Source organism: Vulpes vulpes, chromosome X (assembly GCF_048418805.1).
Source record: "Vulpes vulpes isolate BD-2025 chromosome X, VulVul3, whole genome shotgun sequence".
In the NCBI taxonomy this organism is placed as follows: Eukaryota; Metazoa; Chordata; class Mammalia; order Carnivora; family Canidae; genus Vulpes; species Vulpes vulpes.
The window spans coordinates 11,139,400-11,164,644 of NC_132796.1; the positions used below are offsets into that span (position 1 = coordinate 11,139,400).

Sequence of the window (25,245 nt, forward strand, 5' to 3'; positions counted from 1 at the left end):
GGCAGGCCGAGTAATAAGTACAAGCGTCCTGTTTCTGTAGTAAAGTGTTCCTGTCCTGGGAACTCACATGTCCAACAGTCACTTTTTTCCTCTGGGATTCTTTTTCCCATGTCTAGCAGTGAGCAATGTTTTCAGGTGCAATTAATGAAAACCTTGATTTCTGTTAGAGGGAATTTTTTTTCCGGATGTAATAAGTAGTGCCAGGAAAGGGTGGGACTTAGGTTTGATATAGCTGCACAATAAAACAATTCTGTAGGCTATAATGTCAGATTCATTCTAAAGCCTAATTTCCCATGATTTTTAAATTAGGGCCACCTACTTCCAGCAGGACAGGAAGAGCCTCTTCCTCACCAAAATCTGAAGTTGTTTTAGGTCCTCAGTCCCATTAGGCCCAACTTAGGTCTGGCGCTCACCCCAGACCAGTAATAGATGCCAGCAAATGTGTTACTGTAACTGGCTCATCCTGTTCAGGACTAAGCTCTGGAACTGAGGATAGGCTCTACTTTCCCAATCATGTGAGCTGTAGAAAGAAGTTTCTTGAACAAAATGAGAGTTCGGGTACAAGAAAAGAAAGAAATCAATGTGGAAAAGGCAATCAACAGAATGCATCACACTTCTTTCCCACTTCTGACTGGCTATGTAGCGCTAAATGTTTTAGCTGATTACTAATGGCACGCTTTTCTGGCCCATAACACTCCTTGTACGTTTGGGGTAAGTGACGGCTGCTGTGAGGACATAGAGAAGCAAAGATAAAGTTTAAGATGCTAAATAACTTTCCTAGCTGAACTCAGGACCATTATGTTGACCTCAGTTGTGCACAGAAGCACTTCTATCCAGTGTAGCTATTCACAAGCATAGCTCAGGAAAAATGGGAACAGCGAGGGCACAGCAGGTCTCTGACTTCCTGTCCTTATGACCCTCACTATCTGACAGTGCCTGCTACCCTACTGAAGAAAAAGGCAAGACAGGATTATTGAAATAAGAACCCAGAAAGTGGCCAGACCAATGGCACAGCAAAGATACTCAACACGGTAAGGGTTTATAGAACAGGGCTATTTTGCTGAGGCAGAAAGCAATTCAAGTAACAGATCCAGGGAACTCAAAAAGGGAAAACAGAACAAACCAAAGGATTCAATTAGGTACACAGTTTATGGATCAGCATTCTTTCCATTACACCATACTAGCTTTGGCAGTAAAAGCCTAACTTTCTCCAGATGGGGTTACCTAAGAAATAGTTTTCATTTTCAAATTCTTAGAATGGATAGTAATGTTTCCACAAGTTTGAATATAAGGAAGAGAAAGGATACCTCTCAGTATCTGGTGCTGTTCAAGTTTTAGGAGAGAGAGAGGGAGAGAGAGGGAGAGAGGGAGAGAGGGAGAGAGGGAGAAAGTTTTACATAGCTTTCTAGCCTGGACAGCTGACTTTTTTTTGCCTTTATTGGGAAGGACAGGCAGAGAAATACGTTAATTAGACCTCTTCTAAGACTGGGAAAAACTGAGTGTTCAGTTTTATATTGTATAAAGAGATGTTACCAGGACAAAAAAAGATTGACTTATATATTATTAGAATTCTAAAAGGATCTGCACATTTTGAAAATATTTGTAACAAGGGTATATAGTATTAACTTGCTTGTGTGCACCCCCTTAAATTGTCTAACATTTTTTTCATACCGGGGACAATACTAATAATTATACTTTATGGGTTGCTGTGAAGGATGTCACCATACATATGTATTGATATGGATATTTGTGTGTATATGTGTTTCAAGCTGTTTGGCAGAGAGCTGGCAATCAGTAAATGGTACATATATACTACACCTAAGCTGACTTGCACACATTCCTTAGTTAAGGGATTAGGAGGACAACAGAAAGTTTTGTGCCTGAAAACTGTGGTATGCTCTGTTCTAAAACAAAACTCATTTTCACTTCAGTGTGGATTTGAGAGAAGCATGTTTTTGAGGGTAAGCTCTGATTTATAACGAGGAAAGTGGTCAGAGGAATGTGCTTATGGGCAAACATTACTGAATCATGAGAGAGTAGCAAGGCCATCATTCCCTCCAACTTTGGCTTTTCTTGTTTGTAGTAAGTAGAAAAAATATACTGGAGTACAAAACTCACTTGCAAAGAGGTTACTTGGTGTATATAGATTAATACTTTTTGGTTGCCTTTATAGGTAAAAAAAATATGCAAGAGTTTGTATTATCCTAACTTTCCTACAGATAAACTATTACAATTAAATTCTATTTACTTTTTGATTGCCCTTGTTTTTCAATTTAGTTCCTGTAGGAACTAAAATGTATTTTACACATGGTTGTTCTTTCAGAACATGTCACAAGCAGTTTCAATGCACCTAGTGAGTGACACATACTGCTTCCAGATCTCTATAATTAATCCTGAAATGATACCATTTCCATTTCCAGAAAGTCTGAAATCTTTTCTATTGACATTTCAAGGAAATAGAGTTCTATCTCCATTTGTAATGGATTACTAAAACAGGAGGTAGCATAGTATATGGACAATCATGAAAAGCAAGATAAGAAAATAATAACCTGTATTTTCTAAACCCCATCTGCATCACCAGATCATTAGGTACGAGCATTTTGAAGGCATGGAAGGAATTAGCACTTCAGAGCTGCAAGCATGAAATGCCACTTTCTATAATCATCTCTTTCTTTCAACTCAGATCAAAACTTCCATCTCACTTAAGGATTTTAAAGCAAAAAGAATCAGAAACATTCCTTTTGGCCTATATCCTTTTGTGTCTTCCCCTCTCCTGACATTCTCCTATTACTCCAGAATTCTTATTTTTCCAAAAAAAGAATAGGTTAAATTTTTACCCCTTTGAAATGTCTCATTGGACCCCTTAAAAATCACTTTTTAACTGTTAAGTGAATTTTCACTTATTTTTAAATTTCTCAGTCCCTAAGGAGCATCATATGCCTTAAGTTATTTTAGTTAGAATTCTATATTTTAGCTTTGCCTAGGGTTAGAATTACAAATAGCTTAAAGGCATTTTCAATTTTTTTCAACTACTGGCCTATGTAGCATGCCTAGCTTTTTGAAAGAAATATGCTTTTCAGAGAAATGCCCTAAAATTTTTCATATTCCTATAGACTTACACAATTTCAGAGAAGTTCTCTAATAAAATTTAAATTAAAATTGGGCTCAAAGACTTTCATTTTAATGGTCTCACCCAGATGCTCTGCAATTAATTTCCACAGGAGCTGCATGTTTACAGAGACTTGTGAATCCTGACAACCTTGTTTATCTGTTTGAAGCTAATTTTTTTATACTAGGTTTTACTAAATACGATACAATAAAAAGACTATTTAAGTTTTTTGAAAATTTAGACCAAAATAATGTTAGATCAATTCTGCCTTCACTCAAGTGGTAACTCTAAGGCAGGATTTCTCAACCTCCGCATTACTGACATCTTGGGCAGGATCATTCTTTGCTGTGGGAACTGTCTTGCACACAGCAGAATGTTTAGCAGCATTCCTGGGCTCCACCCACTAGATACAAATAGCACCCTACCTTACCCTCCTCAACCCCAATTACTTCTCACAACCAAAAAAAAAAAAAAGTCTCCAGATACAGTCAAATGCCCCCAGGTAGGGGTGGAGGCAGAAGGAAAGCAAAATGTCCCCAGCGGAGAACTGCTGCTCTAAGGCATGCTATTTTGGGCATTGCTACCTATAATTCTACAAGCCTCGATCTTTATTTTTGCCAAGGAGGCATATAAAATAAAGTGAAAACAAATGTGGAACCAAAATGTCCTGGCAGAGAAAACATATTTTAAAATATAATCAAATTAAGATTATAATTATAAACCAGCCAGTTTCTGTGCAGCAAGGTCTGATCTCAGCTGAACCTCAGCTAATTTCAAAGTCATTTCTCTATAAAGGGCACCACTCACTTTTAGGTTCGTCCCCAACGTTTGCTTCTTTTCTCTCTGAAGTTCTTTTCTGTAGGGATGGATGTTTTCCTTTCTGTCTGATAAAGCCGCCACACCACTACTCTTTTCTTTGCTTGCTTCACAACTTTGCACCAAGTTGTTTCCAACCTTAACTAAGGCAGAAGAAAGAGAACCAAGGGTAACCAATTCCTTCTCCAAAGTTAATGCCAAACGATCAATTAGGAAATCGACACTTCCTAATTTTAGGTTTTTGAAGAAACAGTTTATAGGGAGAGCTATGATGAGATTATGAAGGCACTGGAACAAAGCTGTTTGATTCCTGAAAAAAAAAAAAAAACAAACACAATATTATAAAACTTAGGACAGCACAAAGCATTTGTATACAACTTACTGCAATAATTAATACTCACTTATAAACCCTCTCATGATGAATAAAAGCAATAATGCATCCATGTGATCTCTGATATTATTCAGACTACAGCAATCAAATGTACATATCCTATACCAAGTCAGTTAACATTCATCACTTGCTTCCTGATTAAATTTTTTCTGAGTAATAAGATTAATATTATATTTTTTAAAAGTGTCATTGTAGGGGAAAGGTGAGTGGAAATCGTAAAATAATTATTAGACCCTAATTAACAACAACAAAAAAGTCAAAAACAAACAACAAGTTAAAACAGCTCTAGTTTCCACATGAGGCCACCTGTTCACTGATGCCATACCAGGCAATGACCTGGACATGTCCCACAGTGACACAGATCTCTACTGTGGAGATGGTTCTTGGACCAAACACATATGCACTAAGTTCTCCGAACATATTCCAATTTGATATGCATTACCTGGAATAGACTATTAAATTCCCTTCAAATGGTGTTCTTTGTTTCCACTTGAAGAGTGTCCCATAGAAACTTCCTGGCCTTTTGCAAAAGCAAATTTCTGGAAATTCTTTGATTACTTCACATTTCATGTGTTCTAGAAGCCACATCTTCATTGAAGTCAGGGAATAGCTGGATGATGTGATTTGAAAACAAGTTCTGTTAAATGCTGTGAGAAGTGCAAAGAGATCTTCCACGTGTTCTATAAAAAAAAAAAATGTCACAAGCTCTGTCATTTAACTGTTCATTATCAAAAAGTGTTCTTAAAATTTTCTAATTCAATTAGGTATATTAAAAAGTACCAACAAAAATTACCTATAGGTTTCTTCTTTGGAAATATCAGCAGGTATTGCCTACTTGAAAGATCTTCTAGACTTAAAAAAAGTCTGCCACACTGAATATAATGATCTTCAGAAGAATTACCATTTTCCCTCTCCCTAATTTGTAGCAGCACGGTGCAACAAAAATTACTGAACGCTATAAGTGGTGAAAGAGATGTGACAGCAGTAATGACCTGTCCACACTCTTTCTTAGATGACTGTTCACAAACAAAGCTTTCCTCTTCCTTTTCCTCTTCCTTTCCCTCTTCCTCACTATCAACAGTCAACTTGATCCTTTTGGATTCTGATCCTATTTCACATGGCACTGAGCATGGTGCTGGGAAAAATTCTCTACTCAACTTGATCACCCTATTTTGACATTTAATAAGCCGACAGCTGGAGCTATGAGCTTGATCCATTAACAGTGATAAAGTCACATGATTCAGGGACCTGTAAAAAATTCAGAGTTGAGTTGAGTCTAAAACCTCATTCTTTAAAATCAAAGGGATGATTAAATGCTACACAAACAACATTTTATTCTCTTTTCCTAATAAACATCGTTTCAAGCAGAGTATAGCAGAGAATCAAGTGTATAAGCCAAACACATTTTTAAAGATCCTGTAATAGCACTTTTCTTGAAATAGGAAAGCAAAAACACTAAATGCACTCAACTTCAGGAAAATAATTTTCTTAAGAGAAAGGAATGGTAAAATAATGCTAGGTTTTATTTTTAAGATAGGTTTTTACCCCTTCTTTTTTAAACAAGAAAAAAAGAGTTAAAGAGTTAAACTTTTTTTAAAAGATTTTATTTATTCATGAGAGACAGAGAGAGAGAGAGAGAGAGAGAGAGAGGCAAAGACACAGGCAGAGGGAGAAGCAGGCTCCATGCAGGAAGCCCAATGTGGGACTCGATCCCGGGACTCCAGGATCAATGCCCAGGGCCAAAGGCAGGTGCTAAACTGCTGAGCCACCCAGAGATCCCCAAGAGTTAAACTTTTAATGAGTTTATTTTGGGTCATAGTTTAGAACGCAAATGACTCTAAAGTAAAAACTGCATTTTATACTCCCCTAAATGATTTGAATAAAATCTGCTTTTTAATACAAAACATTGTTTATCCCTCAGCAATGATAATGTTTGAGATAAAACTGTAAAAATTAATTTCATCTGTTTCTATTTATATTTTTTAACATGGCTAATTAGAACATTTAAAATTATTTATGTAGCTTACATTATATTTTTGTTGGACAGTGCTGTTCTAGACCATCAAGATAATGCTATCATGATACTTACGGCTTCAAAGATGTGGTTTTCACTCCAACAACCAAACTGTCATCTATTACATGATACCATATCTTCTCTACTAGCTGTTCTGAATCTTGAAAACAGTCTGCTATCTTTTCATCAAAGGTACAGACAGGATTTTCTTCTTTACCACAAAGAGTAACAAGATGTGCCTTATAGAAAAAAACATGTTTAATAACTGATTAACAAAAAAACTACCAAATGTGGCAAAATGACAAAAATAATGTAAGTTAGCTTTTAGGTTTCAGAGCTTACAAATCTTAAAATAAATTGTCCTCTATAATATTTTACATTACAGATTATATATAAATCACTAAAACAAAATTTATAGCACTTATATGTAATAACTATCTACTCAGCTTAAGAAGCACGACCTAATTGGAAACAAGATGGGGTATCCAGCACAGAGCCAGCCAGCACATAAGCTTGGAATCCATCTTGAAGAATAATCTGACATGTGTCCCAGGCATGCTGAAAATAATCCAATCATTATTAAAGTGACTTATACTAAGCCTATAACTGTAAAATTTTGTATGAATAAAACTGATTATCTTTGGACTGCTGACCAATTATGGGTAAAACTGTATTTCTTTTAAAGATTTTATTTATTTATTCTTGAGAGACAGAGAGAGAGAGAGGCAGAGGCAGGCAGAGGGAGGAGCAGGCTCCATGCAGAGAGCCTGATGTGGGACTTGATCCTGGGACTCCAGGCCCACGCCCTGGGCCGAAGGTAGGTGCTCAACTGCTGAGCCACCAGGGCTGCCCTAAAACTGTATTCTTAAAAGTCCAGGCCATACTCATTCATTTCTACACACATATGGATTTATAATAACAAACAATAGACATGGTAGAAGGAGGAGGAACAATGATCATAATTCACAACACTTACTGAATGCTTACTATGTATCAGGCACTGTTCTTAATGCTGCTTGTGATTCAATTAGCTTAACCTTCATAAAAAAACCCTAGTACCCTAGGTCAGTAGTATTGTCTACATTTTCCAGATAAGGAAAACGAAATACAAGGAAGCTAAGAACATTATATGGTCTCATTCATTTGGGGAATATAAAAAAATAGTGAAAGGGAATAAAGGGGAAAGGAGAAAAAATGAGTGGGAAATATTAGAAAGGGAGACAGAACATGAGAGACTCCTAACTCTGGGAAACGAACAAGGGGTAGTAGAAAGGGAGGTAGGCGGGGGGTGGGGATGACTGGGTGACGGGCACTGAGGGGGGCACTTGATGGGATGAGCACTGGGTGTTATGCTATGTGTTGGCAAATTGAACTCCAATAAAAAAAATTTAAAAAAAAGATTCTCTCTCTCCCTCTCCCTATGCCCCTCTTTTCCCTCCTTCCTTCTCTCTCCAGGTCTAAAAATAATAATAATAGTAATAATAATAACAATAATAATAATAATACTGGCAAAATAGTTGGGGTGAGTGGAGAAGGGAAACGGGAGACTTTTAACAATGACTTTCATGAGCATTCCCAAGACACTGGAACTGTAATATAGAAATGTAACATGATGTACCTTTGTCATGCTTCTTACATTAACGGAATCATATTTTGGATCCAAGTCCTCATATTGCTAAGACTAAAATATAGACACAAAGACATAGACTGCTATAAGAACAATCAATCTACAAGGAATACAGAGCTAGGCACTAAGATGACTTGAGGGAAAAAAATGTAGTATCAAGTTTCTCTATGCCAGCTTTTCTTGATTTATTTGTGACTTTGCTATGTTGCCTTTCTCTGTATGAAATTAATGTGCCTAAACACTACTTTTTATGAAGTCGAGGGAGGCTTTGCTAACTTTCTACATTACTGTACTGACATAAGCAACTGCAAGGTACTTGCAAGGTACTTGCAGGGTACCTAAAGAGTTCTTATTCTGGTCAACCACAAGGAAAATAAGCATAAAATTATAAAAAGCAGATATAAACACTAAAAAAGCATAGCAATTCAACTAGAGGAATAAATACCCTTAGAAATGAACACTGCAACAGACAAAAAGAACAATTATAATACGGGTGAAATTATGTATTCATTAATAAAAGGCTGAATAACGTTCTGCATATTCTGTTTAAGAAGAAAATACATAATTCACTTAGGGATAATTGCTATGCAAACTATACAAATGAAAAAGTTTAATAGTTAAATCTTTTGAACAAGACGACTTGTTCCCCCAAGGTTCCCGATAACTGAGATTTTAATATCCTATAGCATAATTTGCAAATTGGTAAAACATTGGCTCCTTAATCCAATATTTTCAAGTCATAAAAGTCCAGCATTACAATCCCTGCCACTTTGCTTCTTGGATCCACTGAGTAGCATTTTCTAAAATATCCAAATATTCCAATTTAAGTAAATCTAATAGCTTGTAGATTTCCAATTCATAAAAATGATAAAATGGTCACATGATTAATTTTACCTTCTCTGCACTTGTAGATGATGTACTATCATCTTTCCCTTGAACCAGGTTTATTAAAGTTTTGTAGGATTTTGAAATAATTTTTTCCTTAACCAAGAGATGCTGCTGCAATTCCTGAACAGAAGCCAAACCAACCTGTAAAGTAGAAAGAAAAACCATTGCCAGAGACGTTTTAAATGAAACCTGACAATATTGTTAATTCAGAACATATTTTCACCAAATTTGCTTATTAATTAATTTTTCCATAGAAAAGCAGAAAATACTTCTCAGAGCAAAACTACTTTATTTATAAATTTTAAGTAATTATAAAGGAAAATAATACAGCAAGTAACTACAATAGTTTATGTATCAAACCCGAGAATGCCAATGTATGAGCACGCATTTCACTATTGAATTAAGTAATTAATTGATACAAATATGGATGTCTAATCACTATGAATAAAAATCAAGGCCAACCAACACTCCTACCTCCACAGGAAAACTATTTTTTTGCTGTTGAAATAATTTCTGCTTCCAAAAGCAAAGAAATCACTATGAGTAGAAATGGTCACTTTTAACTTGATACTATTTGAAATCCTGTTCATATAACATCTGTAGCAAATGTTAAAGATAACACATAGCCCCCAAACCCAAACTGTCACAAGTTTATTTTTATGCTAATAAAGTCAGTGCCTGGGTGGACTCTTAACTATAAGAAACAAACAAAATTTTGCTCTAAACTGGGCAGAGAGTAATCCATTCCTTTTATTATACCAGATAAACAGATTTCACTATTAAGGATGAAACATTCATGAAATGTATTTTGCTACTGAAAATATAAAGCCATGTCATTGAACTGACAGAAGCAGTTCATTTCAGATGGATATCTGAGACTGTTTAAGTATTAATCCAGCTCTTAATCTAACATCTTTTCTAGATTGAAAACACAAAATGCATCCTATTTTTCAATCCCTTTCTTTCAAATTACAGTTTAAGTCAGGCAAATTCCTTTGTATTGGTGAACAGAAGTTGGAAAGTGAAGACTAAATTATACCTTACTTCAATTGCACAAAATATGTAAAATGTCTAGCTAATATTTTCAAACTTCATCTGTTGACCTATTTCTGTGGGCTCCACATTATTCCCACTCATTTGCTGAGTAATTTGTGAAAGGGAGCTGTACACATGAGAGGGGGGGAGCCCAATGGGAGAATGCTGGAGGGGTAGGGAGTAGAAGGAGGGATATGTGGGCACACTGTCAATGAAGGCACCCTCAAAAATTATCTGTGTTCTCTCTTTCCTACTCTCCTCAAAACGCTCCTCACCCCACTCCAGGACTAAATGGTGAATCACTAGACTACTTAAATGTTCCATGTTGTGAAGTTTTGTTATACAACGTTAAAAATAACCACATGGCAAAATATTTAAACAGCATGAAAATACTCCTCAACTTCTCTTTCTAGACCTTCAATCCCATTTGCAGAGCCAATAGATTGTTTACCTTTCCAGAAATTTTATATTAAGGAATGCTTTCTTTCTCTACAAATAAAACCTATCCCAAACCAAATACAGGAGCATACTGCACTGCAGGACACCAAATCTTACTTTGTTGGTCTTTTTACTGGGATCTCTCTCATATATACAGAAGAGGGCATAATACAAAAACAGTCTATAAACTAGTAATGAAGTCAACACCCAAGTAACCATACGCAGTCTACTGTCTATGGGTGCTGCTCGGTCACGAACCTCTCTTTTTCTAATGGAGGCAACACTACTCCGGCCTTTTAAGGTAACTTCCTTGTTCGTCTTCATAATATTGCTATCATTGTATGTCCTAAAGAATATTTTTAGTTTTTTGTGTTTTGTTCTTGAACCTTTTATGAATAGAGTCATTCTGTATGTGCTAGGTTTTAGAGTCATCTCATTTGTCGCTAGTAGCTGTCAGCTGTGACTTTCATTGCTCTGTAGTATTCCATCATACGACCATACCAGCTCGCTTCTCCATTTTCCTACTAAGAAGCATCTGGGGTATGTCCAGACGTGCATGGACTATTACAAACATTGCTGCTGTGAATATTCTGTACATATGTACAAGTTTCTCCAAGATCCTGGTTTCCTCTTTTCCCCTCCAACTGGTTCCAACCAGTTGGAAAATAAATTCCGTTGGGGAAAGAATAGTGAAACAGACACTGGTTCTAGCTCTGCCTGTCACTTAACCTTTCTGGCTATTTGTTTCCTCATATGTAAAATGGGGGAGAGAGTGTAGACTTGTTCATCTCTAAACGGCCTTCCAGGGGCACCTGAATGCCTCAGTTGGTTAAGCATCGGCCTTTGGCCCAGGTCATGATCCAGGGCTCCTAGGATCAAGCCCCATGTCAGGCTCCCTGCTCAGTGGAGAGTCTGCTTATACCTCTTCCCCTGCCCCTCCCACCCGGCTCAAGCTCCCTCTCTCTAAAGTAAATAAATAAAATCTTAAAAAATGAAATAAAAATAAAACAAAAGGCCTTCTAACATTTGGAAGTATTTTTATCTAAAATGAGAACTAGTGATAACATGTGGATACGTGAAACAAAATGGACATCCAACTATCCCTTATTCACCACTTCCATATGCTCCTGCCCTCTCTGTGTGTTTATTTTCATTCTATGTCTATGCTAACTTCTGAGTAATTTTTTCTAACACAGTTTGGTTTGCTTCTTTGCTCTGCATCTCTTTGAGTCAACTCTTAAACTCCTCTGATGAGACTTTTTATTTCAATGTATTTTTAGTTCATAGACATGCTATTTGGTTATTTCCTGTGAATAATTGCTTATGATGCCCTATTTCTTTATGTGCTTAATCTGTGAGTGGTTCATTTTCTCTGAAAAATTGCTTGTGAGATTTATAAGAAGCCTAGGATAAAATATGTATTTTGAGAGAGGAATTTATGTTTCTTTCTGTCAGCTGTCTAGAGTACTACTGCTTTAGGTTAAACACAAATGCTCCCAAGGCAAAAGTAGCATCAGTTTCTCTGGGTTCTCTCTCGGTTCCAGCCTTTACAGTTTGGCCTGATAATTTATTTTTATATTTTCAGCTTTTTTAAGCTGTTAGGGAGACTTTCCCTTTAAGATTTTATTTATTTATTTGACAAAGAATGAGACAGAACACAAGCAGCGGGGGAGGCAGGCAGAGAGAGAGGCAGGAGCAGGCTCCCAGTAGAGCAGGGAGCCTGATGCGAGGCTTGATCTCAGTACTCTGAGATCATGATCTGAGCCAAAGAAAGACATTTACCTGGCCGAGCCACCCAGGTGCCCCGAAGCTTTTAGGGAGATTTTAAGAACATATTTCAAATATGATTTTAACTTGTTTTTATCAGACGAGCTGGTCCAAATAAATGAGGTGATATTTCTAAAAATCATGCTCTCATAAATTATTTTGGCATCATTTCTAAATTAGTATAAAGACCTACCTTAAAAAAAAGACCTACCTTATTTTTGACAGCTACATAGTATTCCATAGTTCAAGTATATTATAACTGATCTACCAAACTCCTAATGATATATATTTAGAATGACTGAATTTTATTGTCTATAAATACTATATAAACATTCCCATAAAATCATCTTTGTTTACTCTACAAGTATATCCTTAGAATAGATTCCTAGAAGTAAAACTGTGAGAGTGAAAAGATATGTCCAATTCACATTTTAATAGCAATAATAATTTTCCTTCTGAAGAGGTTGGGAGACTTTACATTCTCAAGAATACTGTTTCAGAATGAATATTCACATTAAGAAAAATCATGTTTTGTCACTTTTTACAATTTCTATCTAAATAATCTGTCTCTATATATTTTACTTTGTTCAGAGCACAAAAATTTTTAATCAATCTTTTCCTTTATGGTTCTATGCCCACTACGATATTTTATTCTCTATTGCCCACATTCATATCCGCATTCAATAAGCATTTAGTAAATTTACTTTAATAATTAATATAGTTGCAAAAAAATTTTAAAGAGCCTACAAAGTACAAATATTTACTATCTGGCTCTTTACAAAAAAAGTTTGCCAGTGGTAGAGGAAAAAGCTAAATGACAACACAAGGAAACAGACAAATCCAAAAGGGAGAAAAACTGGCCTGGCCTCCTCATTAGTATCATTATAAGAAAGTGGGGAGGGGCATTACTCTAGATAAAAAGACCAATAACATATATAATAATCAAGTGCAAATGTAAACTTTGACCATATCCTGAAAAAAAACACCTATAAAAAATATTTTATGGCAATTAAAGAGATCTGAGGGGTGTCTGGGTGGCTCCGTCGGTTAGGCAGATGCCTTTGGCTCAGGTCATGATCCCAGGGTCCTGGGGTTGGGCCCTGCATTGGGCTCCTTGCTCAGTGGGGAGCCTGCTTCTCCCTCTCCCTCCACCTGCCACTCCCCCGGAGTGCGCTCTCTTTCTCTGTCAAATAAATGAATGGAATCTTTTAAAAAAAAGATATCTGAATATGGAATGAATAGTAAATAAGATTAAGAGATTACTATTAATTTTCTAACTGTAATAATAGTATGATATGTTTACATAGGAGAATATCCTTATTTTAGGCAATCCCTGCTGAAAGACATAGAAGTTATAGTATTTGCAAGTTTCAAATGGTCCTACAAAAATGTACATACACATATGCAAACACACTCACAAGTACAGATGAGGGAAATAGAATTTTTTTAAAAGTACAAATAGTTGCATGCACATAAGGACTAGAAATAACTACAGTACTATTCTCTGAACTTTCTGGAATATTTAAAAATTTTATGAACGAAAAAAGGTAGGTTACAAAAGAATATGCATCCTATAATCACATTTCTACATAAATTTGCATATATTCATTTAAAAAAATCTACAAGAATACACATGCCAAAGTATGTACTCAGTATACTGAGTATATCTCAGTAGTGGACTCCTAGGTAATTATTAGTCTCTTTTTAATATTTCTTTGTATAGTCCAAGTATTTTAGAGGGAATATGCATTACCTTTAAACATTTGGAAAAAAAACAAACACTATTTTTCAGAGAGCTTTATAAGGAAAATTTGAGGGCTAATTGTTCATTTTTGGAACATGTTATGAATCATCATATTTGATGCTCCTTTAAAAGAGATATTGTGGTATACTGATCCCTAAGACCAGAAAGAATGTGTTTTCAAAAGTGAACTTCATATATTTTATCTTATGACTCACTAAATTTACAGTCCTATTGTAAAAAGTATCATTTTTAGATAATACATTTATAAGTAATGTCACAATAATTTTTAGAGGTACTAAAAAGGCAAAGATACTTTGAAATATCATTTTCCCAATCACTGAGTTGCTTACACATTAAGATCCTTTCTTTCAATGTTCTTTCCTTCACTTAGAATAGCACTAACACAAAAAAGCAAAAACAAAAAGCAAACATAGACACTAACTTTCAATCTTCTTTCCAGAGGTGGAATCATCAAATAACAATTCTGTTCTTTGTCTTCAAATAAGTCATCTTCATTGCAATCCAATGTTTTACTCTAAGAAAAAAATATACTAAAACTGAGATTTTGAAATAAACGGAAAATTCATAAGATTAACAAAATACAATTAAAGTTTATCCAAAGGGCAGTTTTCCATGTTACACACTATTATATAAGAGACAAAAAATATGTATTTTCCCCATCATTTCTCGTAACTACAAAAAATTACTGAGACTCAGATATCTTATGGAGATCTGAAGCTTCAGGGGTATTATTTCCCTTCTGCCCAAGATCTTAAGATATTATGAACTGTTACTTCTTTTAATAAAGCAGGTTCATTTTATTTTATTCCTTAATTAGCCCAAAGTTATCATGTTTACTAGTATAAAACGTGATTTTCAGAAGCAACAATAAAGTTAAAGTGTTACTATCACTACACTCCAAATTTACATCAAAAAGCATAGTCAATTTGTGTAATATTTATTGAAAGGAGATTCAATGTATAATTTCAAAAATTCAATCTATGTATTTTAAGAGTTTAAAACGTTTACAAATACTGAAACAGTGGGTCAATAGCTTTAAAGTGTTCCAACTTCCTAAGATGGTTCTTAAAGTAATATATAAAAAGTATACAGAACTTACTGAATAGTTTATGTCTCCAAGATCTGTTATTATAAATGAACTCAGGCAACCTGAATTCAAGGAGTCCTGAAAAAGTAGCAGTACTTGTTCACTTCCAAGTCCTAGAAAGTCATCTATCAGTACTGAGCTAATTTTTTCCCACTTAGCAGCAACCTGAAAGAAAGAGGGTGGAAATGGAGGAATAGTATGATAGTATATTTCCATGCAGTTGTAAGATCTGCTATATTTGCTTTCTTTGTCCTAACTACTAAACTAAGTATAATTGTTCAAATGCAATCACTTCCCTTAACCCAGGTTTTCTGACACGGTCATCGCTCCTCCCTCTTTATTTGTATATTCTTAGCCTTTATTCCTGTTTTTAAAGTAATTGCATATTTTACCCTAAGATATATTTTTTTAAAAGCAGGTGAATATAAATATAACACCAAGGTAAAGCAAAGGCAAGAGCTACAAAATTCCCAGAGTGGCATGATTACCAAAGCAATTTATGAGCACTTAATTTGTGGATATCAGGGCATAATTCCAGAGTTTTCAATACAGGGCATTTGAAAACTGCTTAGACATACAGAAATCTTGAAGAAGTAGCTTAAGACGTAAGCCAGTAGGGACTTAGGTAAGCAACTTGTGCAAAGGATTATGGTCCTTTGTAGAGAAAGAACCCTAGAACACAATTTCAAGGCAGGAAGGCCAGCCAACAGTTTACATGCTCACTCAGAGTGGCATAGTCTCCCTCTTTGGGTAATGTGTTATTGGCAGAGTTCTACAGGGTCCAAACAGGGGACCCACTTAAAGTGTATGAGGACTATATTACACTGAATTAATGAGGCACAAGAGAATGGTTTTTCCTTATCCAGGTGAATAAGGGACCTCAGGTAGGTGCAAGTCCGTGATGATAGCCTTAGTCCTCGTATAACATAATAACTACTTACTGAGCTTTCCCTGTGTGCCAAGCACTGTGCAAGACACTTTACAATGTCATTTTCTTTCATTCTCTCGTCTCAGAGGTAGGATGATCCCAATTTCATAAAGACAGAAAATGAGTTCACAAAATTAAACATATTCCTTAAGGTAAGACTAGTAAGTGGCTCAGTTGGGAGTCAAACCCAGGCTTAGTGTGCTCTTTCCATTACCCTGACCCCAATAACAATTATAGGCTATACTAGATGTTTCCCTGCTACCACTTCTGGAAAGGAAAAGAGAGTAGAGAAAGGCAGAAAATGTTACCTTCCAAATAACCTTCAAATAAAAGCACAATATGTTTTTAAAAGATTGCTTTCAAAACAAAATAGGGTACTTTCAAATTACTTTTCTTTGGAAATTTTAAATTTATTTATTTGAGAGAGCGAGCGAGCATGAGTGCACACAGGGAGCGGCAGTGGGAGGAAGAGAGAGAATCTTAAGCGGGCTCTGCACACAGTGCAGAGTTAGACGCAGAACTCAATCTCATGACTCTGAGATAAAACACAATTTCAACCTGACATTTTCACACACACAAACAGAAATACACAAACACAAAGTAACAATCCACCTAAAAAAATGGGTGGCTCACTCAGCTAAGGGCCCAGCTCTTGATTTAGGCTCAGGTCATGATTTCAGGGTCAGAGAGATTGAGCCCAGCATCAGACTCCATGCTCAGTGCAGAGTCGGCTTGAGATTCCCTCTCGCCCTCCCTCTCCTCTTCCCCCTGCTCACACTCTAACTAAATAAAATACTTAAAAAATTAGAAATAGTTATATTAAAAGACAAATATATAATAATTGTAGCTATATATTTATATATTTCCAAACAACCCAAAGGTTTTATGACTCAAAACGGCAAGGCAAAACCTTTATCAGGTAGTATTCAGATAACTTTAAGAAATAAGAATGATGCAATATATGATTTTAAGTGCAGCACTAAAAATTGATTTGGATAATAAGACTCCAGGATAAACTCTCTGAAACATATAAATCCTAAATAGGTCTAAGGCTACATCATTTGAATGATTATAAGTACTATACCTGGAAGTTCTTTTTCCAAATGGCACAAGCATCACTGGACCTAAAGGATACGATGAAAAGGTCTCCTCCTCTGCCTGAATTCATAAGTTGAACTGCACAAGGATCTCCAAATGGAAGCTGACAAATACTTTTAGGAGTCCCATCTTGAAATGAAATCAGCTGATTCTTCCGAGTAAGGGCAATCACAGACATTCTTAACTGGTTGTTGACAATCTTAGTTGCACAGACATGCACATAAGTTACTACACTGCTATAAGCAGGAGGGATAATGTATGTATCACTTATTATTTCTTCATTTTCAAGGGAGTATACACAAAATTTAGTATTCCAAATTTCATAATCTGATTTTGAAAGCTTTTTGGTGCAGTCCTCCTCAGATAAAAAACTTGCCTTTGCTCCTAATAAAACCATACCTAGATTTTCAATCTCCCCTGCCCACTCAACAGAGGCAATATTAACAGACACAGTAATAATTCTGCTGGTTTGGGAAGAGATACAGTAGAATGTCTTCACATGTCTCCATAAAACTAAAGGGCCATCAAGGACTCTTACACCATCCTTCAACTCATGCCTTAGTTTAAAACTCAATCGCTTTTCAAATTTATTGGTTCTGTGAAGAAATAGAATAAAATATTTGAAGACGTTATTCTTCTTATTGCATTGTATCATAATACAAGGGAGATTGATTCCAGTTCTGTAATCTGCCACACAGTTGCAACACATAATTTTTAAATGAGAGTTTTCTTCTTTTAGCATAAGGAATCCAGTAGACTTCTGAACAAATGTTCTTGTTCCTCTGTCAAATACCATTCTCCTGACATGTAATACGGGTATTTTTGCAGGCCCTTTACTTGCAAAATCTCCTTTAGACAATCGAAAAATAAGGACTTCCCCATTATAACACATGAGCATTTCTTGTCTGTCAAATGACATTGCTTGTTTGCTAGTCATTCCACAATATCAAGTTTTTGTGTTGGTCCAATTTTCTTTGTTGTTTTGTTTTGTTTTGTTTTTTTGGTGCAATTTTCAAATGCAAACTGATTGCAGTTGATGCTTTTTTTTAAAGATTTTTTAAAATTTATTCATGAGAGAGAGAGAGAGGCAGAGACATAGGCAGAGGGAGAAGCAGGGTCCAAGCAGGAAGCCCGATGTGGGACTCGATCTTGTGACTCCGGACCATGCCCTGAGCCAAAGGCAGACCCTCAATCACTGAGCCACTAAGGCATCCCACAGTTGATGCTTTTAAACCTAAAAATGTAATGAAGAGAATTACCATCAAGTAGGCAGTTGAAAAGAAAACACATTTCTCTTTGAGAACTATCACATAAATCATAAATTTTATGAACATTTTTAAGTTTTTTATGCTATCTTAACAATGTTACACTCATCAAAAAAAAACCACATCCCAAATATCATTTCTGTACAGTTAAAAGACACAGTTTGCAAACAATGCAAATAACCATATCACATAAGATAACCGAATGTGTTAACAGCATCTATTAAAAGCTGTGGGTGGTCTATTGAAAGTGCCTAAAGACGTTCTTTCTGGTTCAGGGGATTACTTAAGGCTTCTAATTATGTCTCTCTCTCAAACCTACCAACTTAATCTGGTTTTCCCATTTTCTCTTTTCCCCCCAATTTTCTACCCTGTTGACTCAACCCTGGTTTTTTCCTCTCAGCCTTACCCCCTCTATAGTGACAATTCAGTAATCAGTCAGTGACTCAAATTGACTGCTACCACAGCCAGGCACTTGAGATCATGCTTCCCTGAAACAGGAACTCATACAGACTCTATAGCCAAAATAAAAGCCCAGAAAGAAAAATAAGAGATTCTATACCATGGCTTAAAAAAATCTCCATAGGAGTAATAGAAATAAATTTTAAATCTTACTTTGTAAAAACAGTGTAGCGTTAGGACCTTAAGGAAGTCACTATTCCTATTCCAAATACAAAAAACGAGAGAATTAGCATTATAATGAACACAAGTAAATAATAGCTATCAGTTTTTCAGGCTTATAGGCCAGGCACAGGACATAATTTCATTTAATCTTTACAATTGTTCTTTTAAAGTAAGCACTTTTATTATCACATCTTCCAACTGAGAAAACTTTCTTATTTTAACAAAGGCCATATATTTTACAAGGTTATTAACACTAATTGACAGGGGCACTAGATTTGGAAGAGGGGCCCTTTGATTCCTAAGCCTACACTTTTAACTACCACACTGTCCAGGCATATATCCCCTTACACTGAACTCTCAGCAAGGCAAACTGAGAGAAATAGTAAAGTAGAATGAAAAACAAAGGAACACCCATGGCATCAAAAATGGCAAGATCTCATTCTTTTTTGTCTCAGTAATATTCCATTTTAAATATTCACATACATCCATACACACACACACACACCCCTCATCTTCTTTATCCATTCATCTATTGATAGACACCTGGGACCTATAAGACATTATATAAAGTGAAATAAGAAAAAAATAAATGTTATAGGTTTCCACTTACACATGGAATCTAAAAGACAAAATGAACAAACAAAAAAACCCAACTCTTAAATACAGAGCACAATCCGTCAGAGAAGAGGTTAGTGGGGAAACGGGCAAAATAGATGAAGGATATTAAGAAGTACATACTTCCACTTATAAATAAGTCATGGAGATGAAAAGTACAGTGTGAGGAATGTAGTCCATAATATTATAATAAAGGTGTATGGTAACTATACTTACCATGGTGAGCACTGAATAATGTATAGAATTGTTGAATCAATATGCTGCACACCTGAAACATGTAACATGTCAATTATACTTCAATAGTAAAAATAAAGTTTAAAAAAGAATACAGGCCAAATCTAACTGCAAAATAAAATTACAACAACAAAGGAACACCCCTTACAGTGAACACACATATAAGAGAAAGAGGCTGATTTCTACTCAGTGGCTATACATGCAGAGTCACTCTTTTAACAGCTACCGAAATCTCAGCATATGCTATGAACCGCACATGGTTGGAGAGCCTAAGGAACCATGTGAATGGTGAGCCTTCTCTGCCTTTTAATAGAAAAATGATTTCGGGCAAGTTATTTAATCCCTCTGTGCCTCATACCCACATATAATGGGATATAATAACAGTATAACCCCACAAGGCATTGAAATTAACTAACATAAACCACTTAAAATAGAACCTGGCACACAGAAAGTGCCAGATAAAGGTTAGCTACTACCCTTGTCATTATCATCATGATCATCATGGCCAGCTCTGGTTTATGTAGTACCTAACCTTTGAAACCTCAGAATAGTCACATACTTAGCAGTTTGTGAATGCTGAAAGGTCCCTTTCCACTATAAGTAACTAACTCATACTCTTTCTTTTCTCCTACTTGTGGATCATTTACACCAGGAAATTCAACTACTTCAGAAATAAAACTAGGTCATTTGCAATTAGGTAATAATGCTTTCCTCTGTTGAATGAAAAACAAACTGCAAAGGCTTAGGTCTTGTTCTTTTCTTATAAAAATCTACCAAGAGTCCAATTAGAAAAAATTATCACTGAATCATCTACAAATTTAACTTAATGTAGCATTTCGTAGAAATGACTTTAATTTAGAGGCAATTCAATTAAAATGCAGACTCGATTAGTCAGCATCTACTTTCAAATTGGAGATGCTGTGGCTTATTGCCTGATTTCCAAATACATCATTTGTTGTAGTTTTAAATGATGTTAACAAATTCTTTGAAATCCTTCCATCAAGAAGTGGCACTTAATTCTCCTGTCTTTGGGTGAGGGCTGGTCATTATGATTCACTTCTAACCAACAGAATATGGCAGAAGGGACGTGAGACTTCTGAGACTGGGTCACAGAGTATTATGGCTTCCTTGTTGACTTGCTCCTTGGATCACCTGCAATGTGGAAAGCCATCTGCCATATTATTAAGAGATATTCAGGCAGCCCCATAAAATATGCATACAGCAAGGAACTATGGCTTCCTGCCAACAATCACCAAGTGACTGGGGCCTTTTGCCAAGCCATGTGAGTGAGCCTTTTTAGGATCAGATCTTTCAGCACCAGTCAAGCCTTCAGATGATTCAGCCTCTTTGAGAGAGATCCTGAGTATCAAAAGCTCTTCGCTCAGCCTCTTGGAGAGAGATCCTGAGTATCAAAAGCTTCTTAAACTGATCTTCCTTACTCTAGTCTCTCTCCCCTCAGATCTGGTACCTGTCCCCTACCTCAAAAACCTTGCATGTACCCTCTCCCCCTTCTCAATACATCTATGATCCCTGAATTACTTCCTAGAAAGATAGACGCTAAACACTGAATTGAACATATGAATGACACAGAGACAAATGATCGCAAACCACTGCTATAAAGAAGTTTGAATCATGGCATTCAAAGCCCTGATGTAATCCTAACCCAACATGCTTTTAGTGTGAGCTCTAGGCAAAAAACAAACTTATTCTCATGAGTTTAGATTCCAATAGATTTAAATGACTGTTATATGAAAGGTCTTTTTTTTAAATACTACAAAACCAGGCACATTTTAAATGCAAGTTATTTAAAATTGATCACCTTCGGAGTTAAAAATTAGAAGTCATTAATATATTTATGAAGATAAATTTTTCCCTCAAACTTTCTATAATCTTAAGGCTTATTGAATTTAATACCTGTGTACATTTTATTTTATACTGATACAACATCTGTTTTAAGAGAAGAGTTCTTAGCATATGTCATAAAACAAATCTTTAAGCCTACGGAATAAATGGTAATTTTTTTTAGATAGAAATAATATGGAAACAAATGAAACTAAGATCAATTTATGGGTTCTAAAACCAATATAAATAAGCTCTGATTAATCATATCCTGATTATCAGGGCACCAGGCTTACTATTACAGCCTATTGGTCATCTGACTTTTTACTTATCCTTACGACAGTGGCTTACACTGTTGTGGCTTACACCTTTACAACAGAAAAAAAAAAAACATAACTTAAACCAGTTAAGCTTTACTTCCTATTGCAGCTAATGGGGTGGGGAGGGGGTTGGAAGCAGATTATTTATAAAATACTACATAATTAATTTGAGCTTTTCCTGTTCTATATTACCATATATCAAAGTTGACTGTATGTATTTTGTGCATAAAAAGAAAACAGATGAGTATAGTAGGGAAATAATACATGCTAACAAATAATAGTAGGTTAGCAATAAATGATCACCCTCATCCACTCTTCCCTATCATCTTCCTATCAAATAAACAGTGTTCCTTTCAAATGCTAATAAACTCCTCTGGGTGTCATAAATTTCAGAACTCTTCATATAAACTACCTATCTGGTTGAGGAAGATCCTAAAAGAGCACTACATTATCTGCAGATAAAATCTAAAAATATGGCTAAGAAACTATATCAAGTGTGACCAATAGAGAGTATCTTTTGGAAAAAAGGTAGAATTAAGACCCTCAACTAAAAACTTCAAATAATAATATTAAACATAATTTTATAAGCATATTACCGATATAGGTACTTCTCACAACATACAGGACATTATTTACCTAAGTAAGTTAACTTGGCTACAGAATAAGTCTGCTTTTAAAATGTTTTTCTACCTACGTAACTGGAAATCATTTGTTAGGGCCTACCCAGAATCAAGTTCCATTTTCCCTTTTCCAACAACACTTAGTGTATCTGAAATGTAGGTGAATGTTGGGGAATGGTGATCCACTAAGAGAGTGAGGAAAGACTAAGTTAAAGGTTTTTTATGTCATCCTAAGGACTTCTAACTTTCTCTAAGCAAGGATATACCCCTGAAAGATTGCAAAAATAGAAATCACAAGATTGTACTTCTGAATTATAAAAGATCCTAGTGACAGTGTTAAAGATGGGGTGAGGTGAGAATGGTGGCAGAGCCATCAATTAGGAGATAATTATGAGCTCGTAATTAAAGGGAGGGGTAACTTTGGAAGGCAATTTGGCAGGCACCTGAAATACATATATCCAGCAATTTCATTTCTAGATATGAACCCAGAGAAATAATCCTACATAATAATGGACAAAGACATTGGTCTAGAATGGTTACTGTGGTATTTGTGATAGTAAGAGAAGTAAAAACTTCAATGACCATCAGTAGGGGAATGAATAAATACAGATGGAATATCATAGTATAGTTAAAAGAAACAAATTAGATGTATGCATACCAGTATGGCCAAATCTCAAAAATCAAATGGAAAAAAATTAAGTTGCAGAAAAATGTATTCTCCAGTACATTTATCTAAATCAAAACACTTAAAACAACATTACATATTTTCTGTTTACCTACAAAGGCTACGTTCCCTGAGTGCTTCTTCCCGTCAGGTACTATTCTAAGCACTTTGGACTCATTTATTACTCAGTACATTATTATGCTGTAGGCAACAGTATCTCATTCTACAGATGGGGAAATTGAGGCATGGAGTTTAAGGATCTTCTCAAAGGCCTAAAAATAAGAAGTGACAGAGTCAGGATTCAAACCCAGGCATCCTCGTCCAAAATTTCAAAAGCAAAGATTCTGTAAAGATTCAATGCAAATTCCGATCAGTGTTTACTCTGGAGAGAGAGGCAATCAGGATAGGGGAGTGAAGCCAGAGGGAGACTTTAACTATAGCTGTAATGGTATTTTTAACAATGTATTCCATTATTTTCAAACAATGTGTCCATTTTTCCCATAAAAATGTGTAGCATATCAAAAAGTCTTGGACAAACATTCTAAAGTATCAGTTATGGTCGATTATGGATGGAGGAAATATGGGGGCTTTTCTTCCTGCAATTTCTTTGTAGTTTTTTTAAAGGTTTTATTTATTAGAGAGAGAGAGAACACGCGAGCAGGGGGAGGGGGGGGAGAGGCAGAAAGAAGCAGACTCCCTGCTGAGGAAGGAGCCCTATGCGGCTGGACCCCAGGATGCTGAGATCATGACCTGGGCCAAATACAGATGTTTAACCTATTGAGCCACCCAGGCAATCCCAGTATCTCTCAATTAAAAAAACAAAACAAAACCTGTATTCTTGAATTCAAAACGATTTCAATATTTTAGCCGACAACCGTAAAATTGCTCCAGTGCCTTTATAAACCTGAATCTTTCTCCAGTTTAGCACTTCCTGTCATTTTGCTCTGGATAACTGTCATAGGGGCCGCCCTGTGCGTCGCAGGCTATTTAGCAATACGCACTAGAGGCCAGCACGCCCCCCTCCCCTCCCCTCCAGAAGCTGCCAAACGTCCCCAGGGAGACAAAATTGCCCCAGGGTGAGAACTACCGTAATCAATAAACTGTAAGATGCTAATTACATCTTTTAACTTTCTATACAACTGCCTTGGTTTACAGATTTCAAATTTATAATCCTTGCTAAGTTTCTCACACTGCAAGTGGGAGAGATGAGGCGAGGGCGAAGAAAGTTTCAAGAGAAATAATTCCACACGGCAAGCCCTTAAAACCTAGTCACCATTCCAAAGAGTGATGGACACAGGCTCCGGCAGACTCGCTTCCACTCCCCTTATCCCGCAAAGATGGGAGTGAAGCCGGCTCCGCCGCCAGCCACAGGTAAAGGACCACGGGCCAGCCCTACCTCACCGCGCGAGGACCTGCGTCCCACAGCCGCCACGTTCGAGACGCCCGGGGCGGGCGCAGGGTCCCGGGGCTCCAAACCTCCCGCCCGCGCGCTGCATCCTGGGAGATCCGGGCCGGAGGCTGCGTCGCGAGCAGAGGAGGCGGGGCCGGCCCCGCCTGCGGGGAGACGGTTGCCAAGGGAGGCTGAGGGGGCGGGGCCTCCGGGGAATGTTGTGAAGCTAAGGGCGGGCGGAGCTTGCTCGGGCGGAGCTCGGCGCGGGAAGCTCCCGTGATCCGGCGGTAGGCGGAGGCGGGTCCGCAGTGCAGGGGACGTCGAGGGAGCGGAGCGCAAACGAGAAGCTAATGGAAAGCCAGGCTGGGGCCTGGTTCCGCCTCCACACCCAGGCGGCCACATTGGATTGGGCAACGCGGCGACGCTTCCGCCCGCCTCCCGGTGTCACGCGACCGTCTCCACCTCCCGCCCTTCCCTCTCTACCTCCCGGCCCGCGGGGCCCGTGATGAGATTTTCGGACAGGTGGGCAAGTGGCCACGGCGATCGAGATCTCGTCCACGCCCGCGACCATGGCCGAGGTGAGGAGGCGACCACACAGCTGCCGGCAGTCCCCCCAGACCCGGAAGCTTCCTCTGAAGCCGGGGGCCGTGCGCCCAGGTGCAGGTGGGCTGGGCTGAAGGGAAGCGGGATGGTGCGCGTGGTATCTAAGCGTCC

At 37.0% G+C, this 25,245-nt stretch overlaps 2 protein-coding genes across 4 annotated transcripts in view; one reads left to right on the forward strand and one right to left on the reverse strand.

Moving 5' to 3' along the window:
* Positions 1-1,040: 1,040 nt before the first annotated feature.
* On the reverse strand, positions 1,041-24,814 carry FANCB (FA complementation group B). 2 transcript variants are annotated; one of them, XM_072743710.1, is made up of 11 exons: positions 24,538-24,814; positions 19,681-19,732; positions 18,841-18,886; positions 16,950-18,197; positions 14,950-15,102; positions 14,272-14,364; positions 8,852-8,986; positions 6,406-6,569; positions 5,110-5,564; positions 4,759-4,996; positions 1,041-4,235 (listed from the first exon to the last, which is right to left on the reverse strand). In XM_072743710.1, the coding sequence occupies exons 4-11, from the start codon at positions 17,898-17,900 to the stop codon at positions 3,824-3,826; spliced, it is 2,601 nt and encodes an 866-aa protein (XP_072599811.1). In that variant the 5' UTR covers positions 17,901-18,197; positions 18,841-18,886; positions 19,681-19,732; positions 24,538-24,814; the 3' UTR covers positions 1,041-3,823. The 2 variants fall into 2 exon arrangements, with proteins under 2 accessions (XP_072599811.1, XP_025842511.1); XM_025986726.2 differs by lacking the exon at positions 18,841-18,886 and having other exon boundaries at positions 24,538-24,640.
* The window catches only part of MOSPD2 (motile sperm domain containing 2), a 53,042-nt gene continuing 52,478 nt past the window's right edge, over positions 24,682-25,245 (forward strand). The window contains exon 1 of one of the 2 annotated variants that reach the window (XM_025986689.2): positions 24,682-25,109. In XM_025986689.2, the coding sequence (XP_025842474.2) occupies positions 25,101-25,109 (9 nt within the window). In that variant the 5' untranslated portion in view covers positions 24,682-25,100. The remainder of the gene's footprint in view (positions 25,110-25,245) is intronic. The other variant, XM_025986690.2, reaches the window with a different exon arrangement.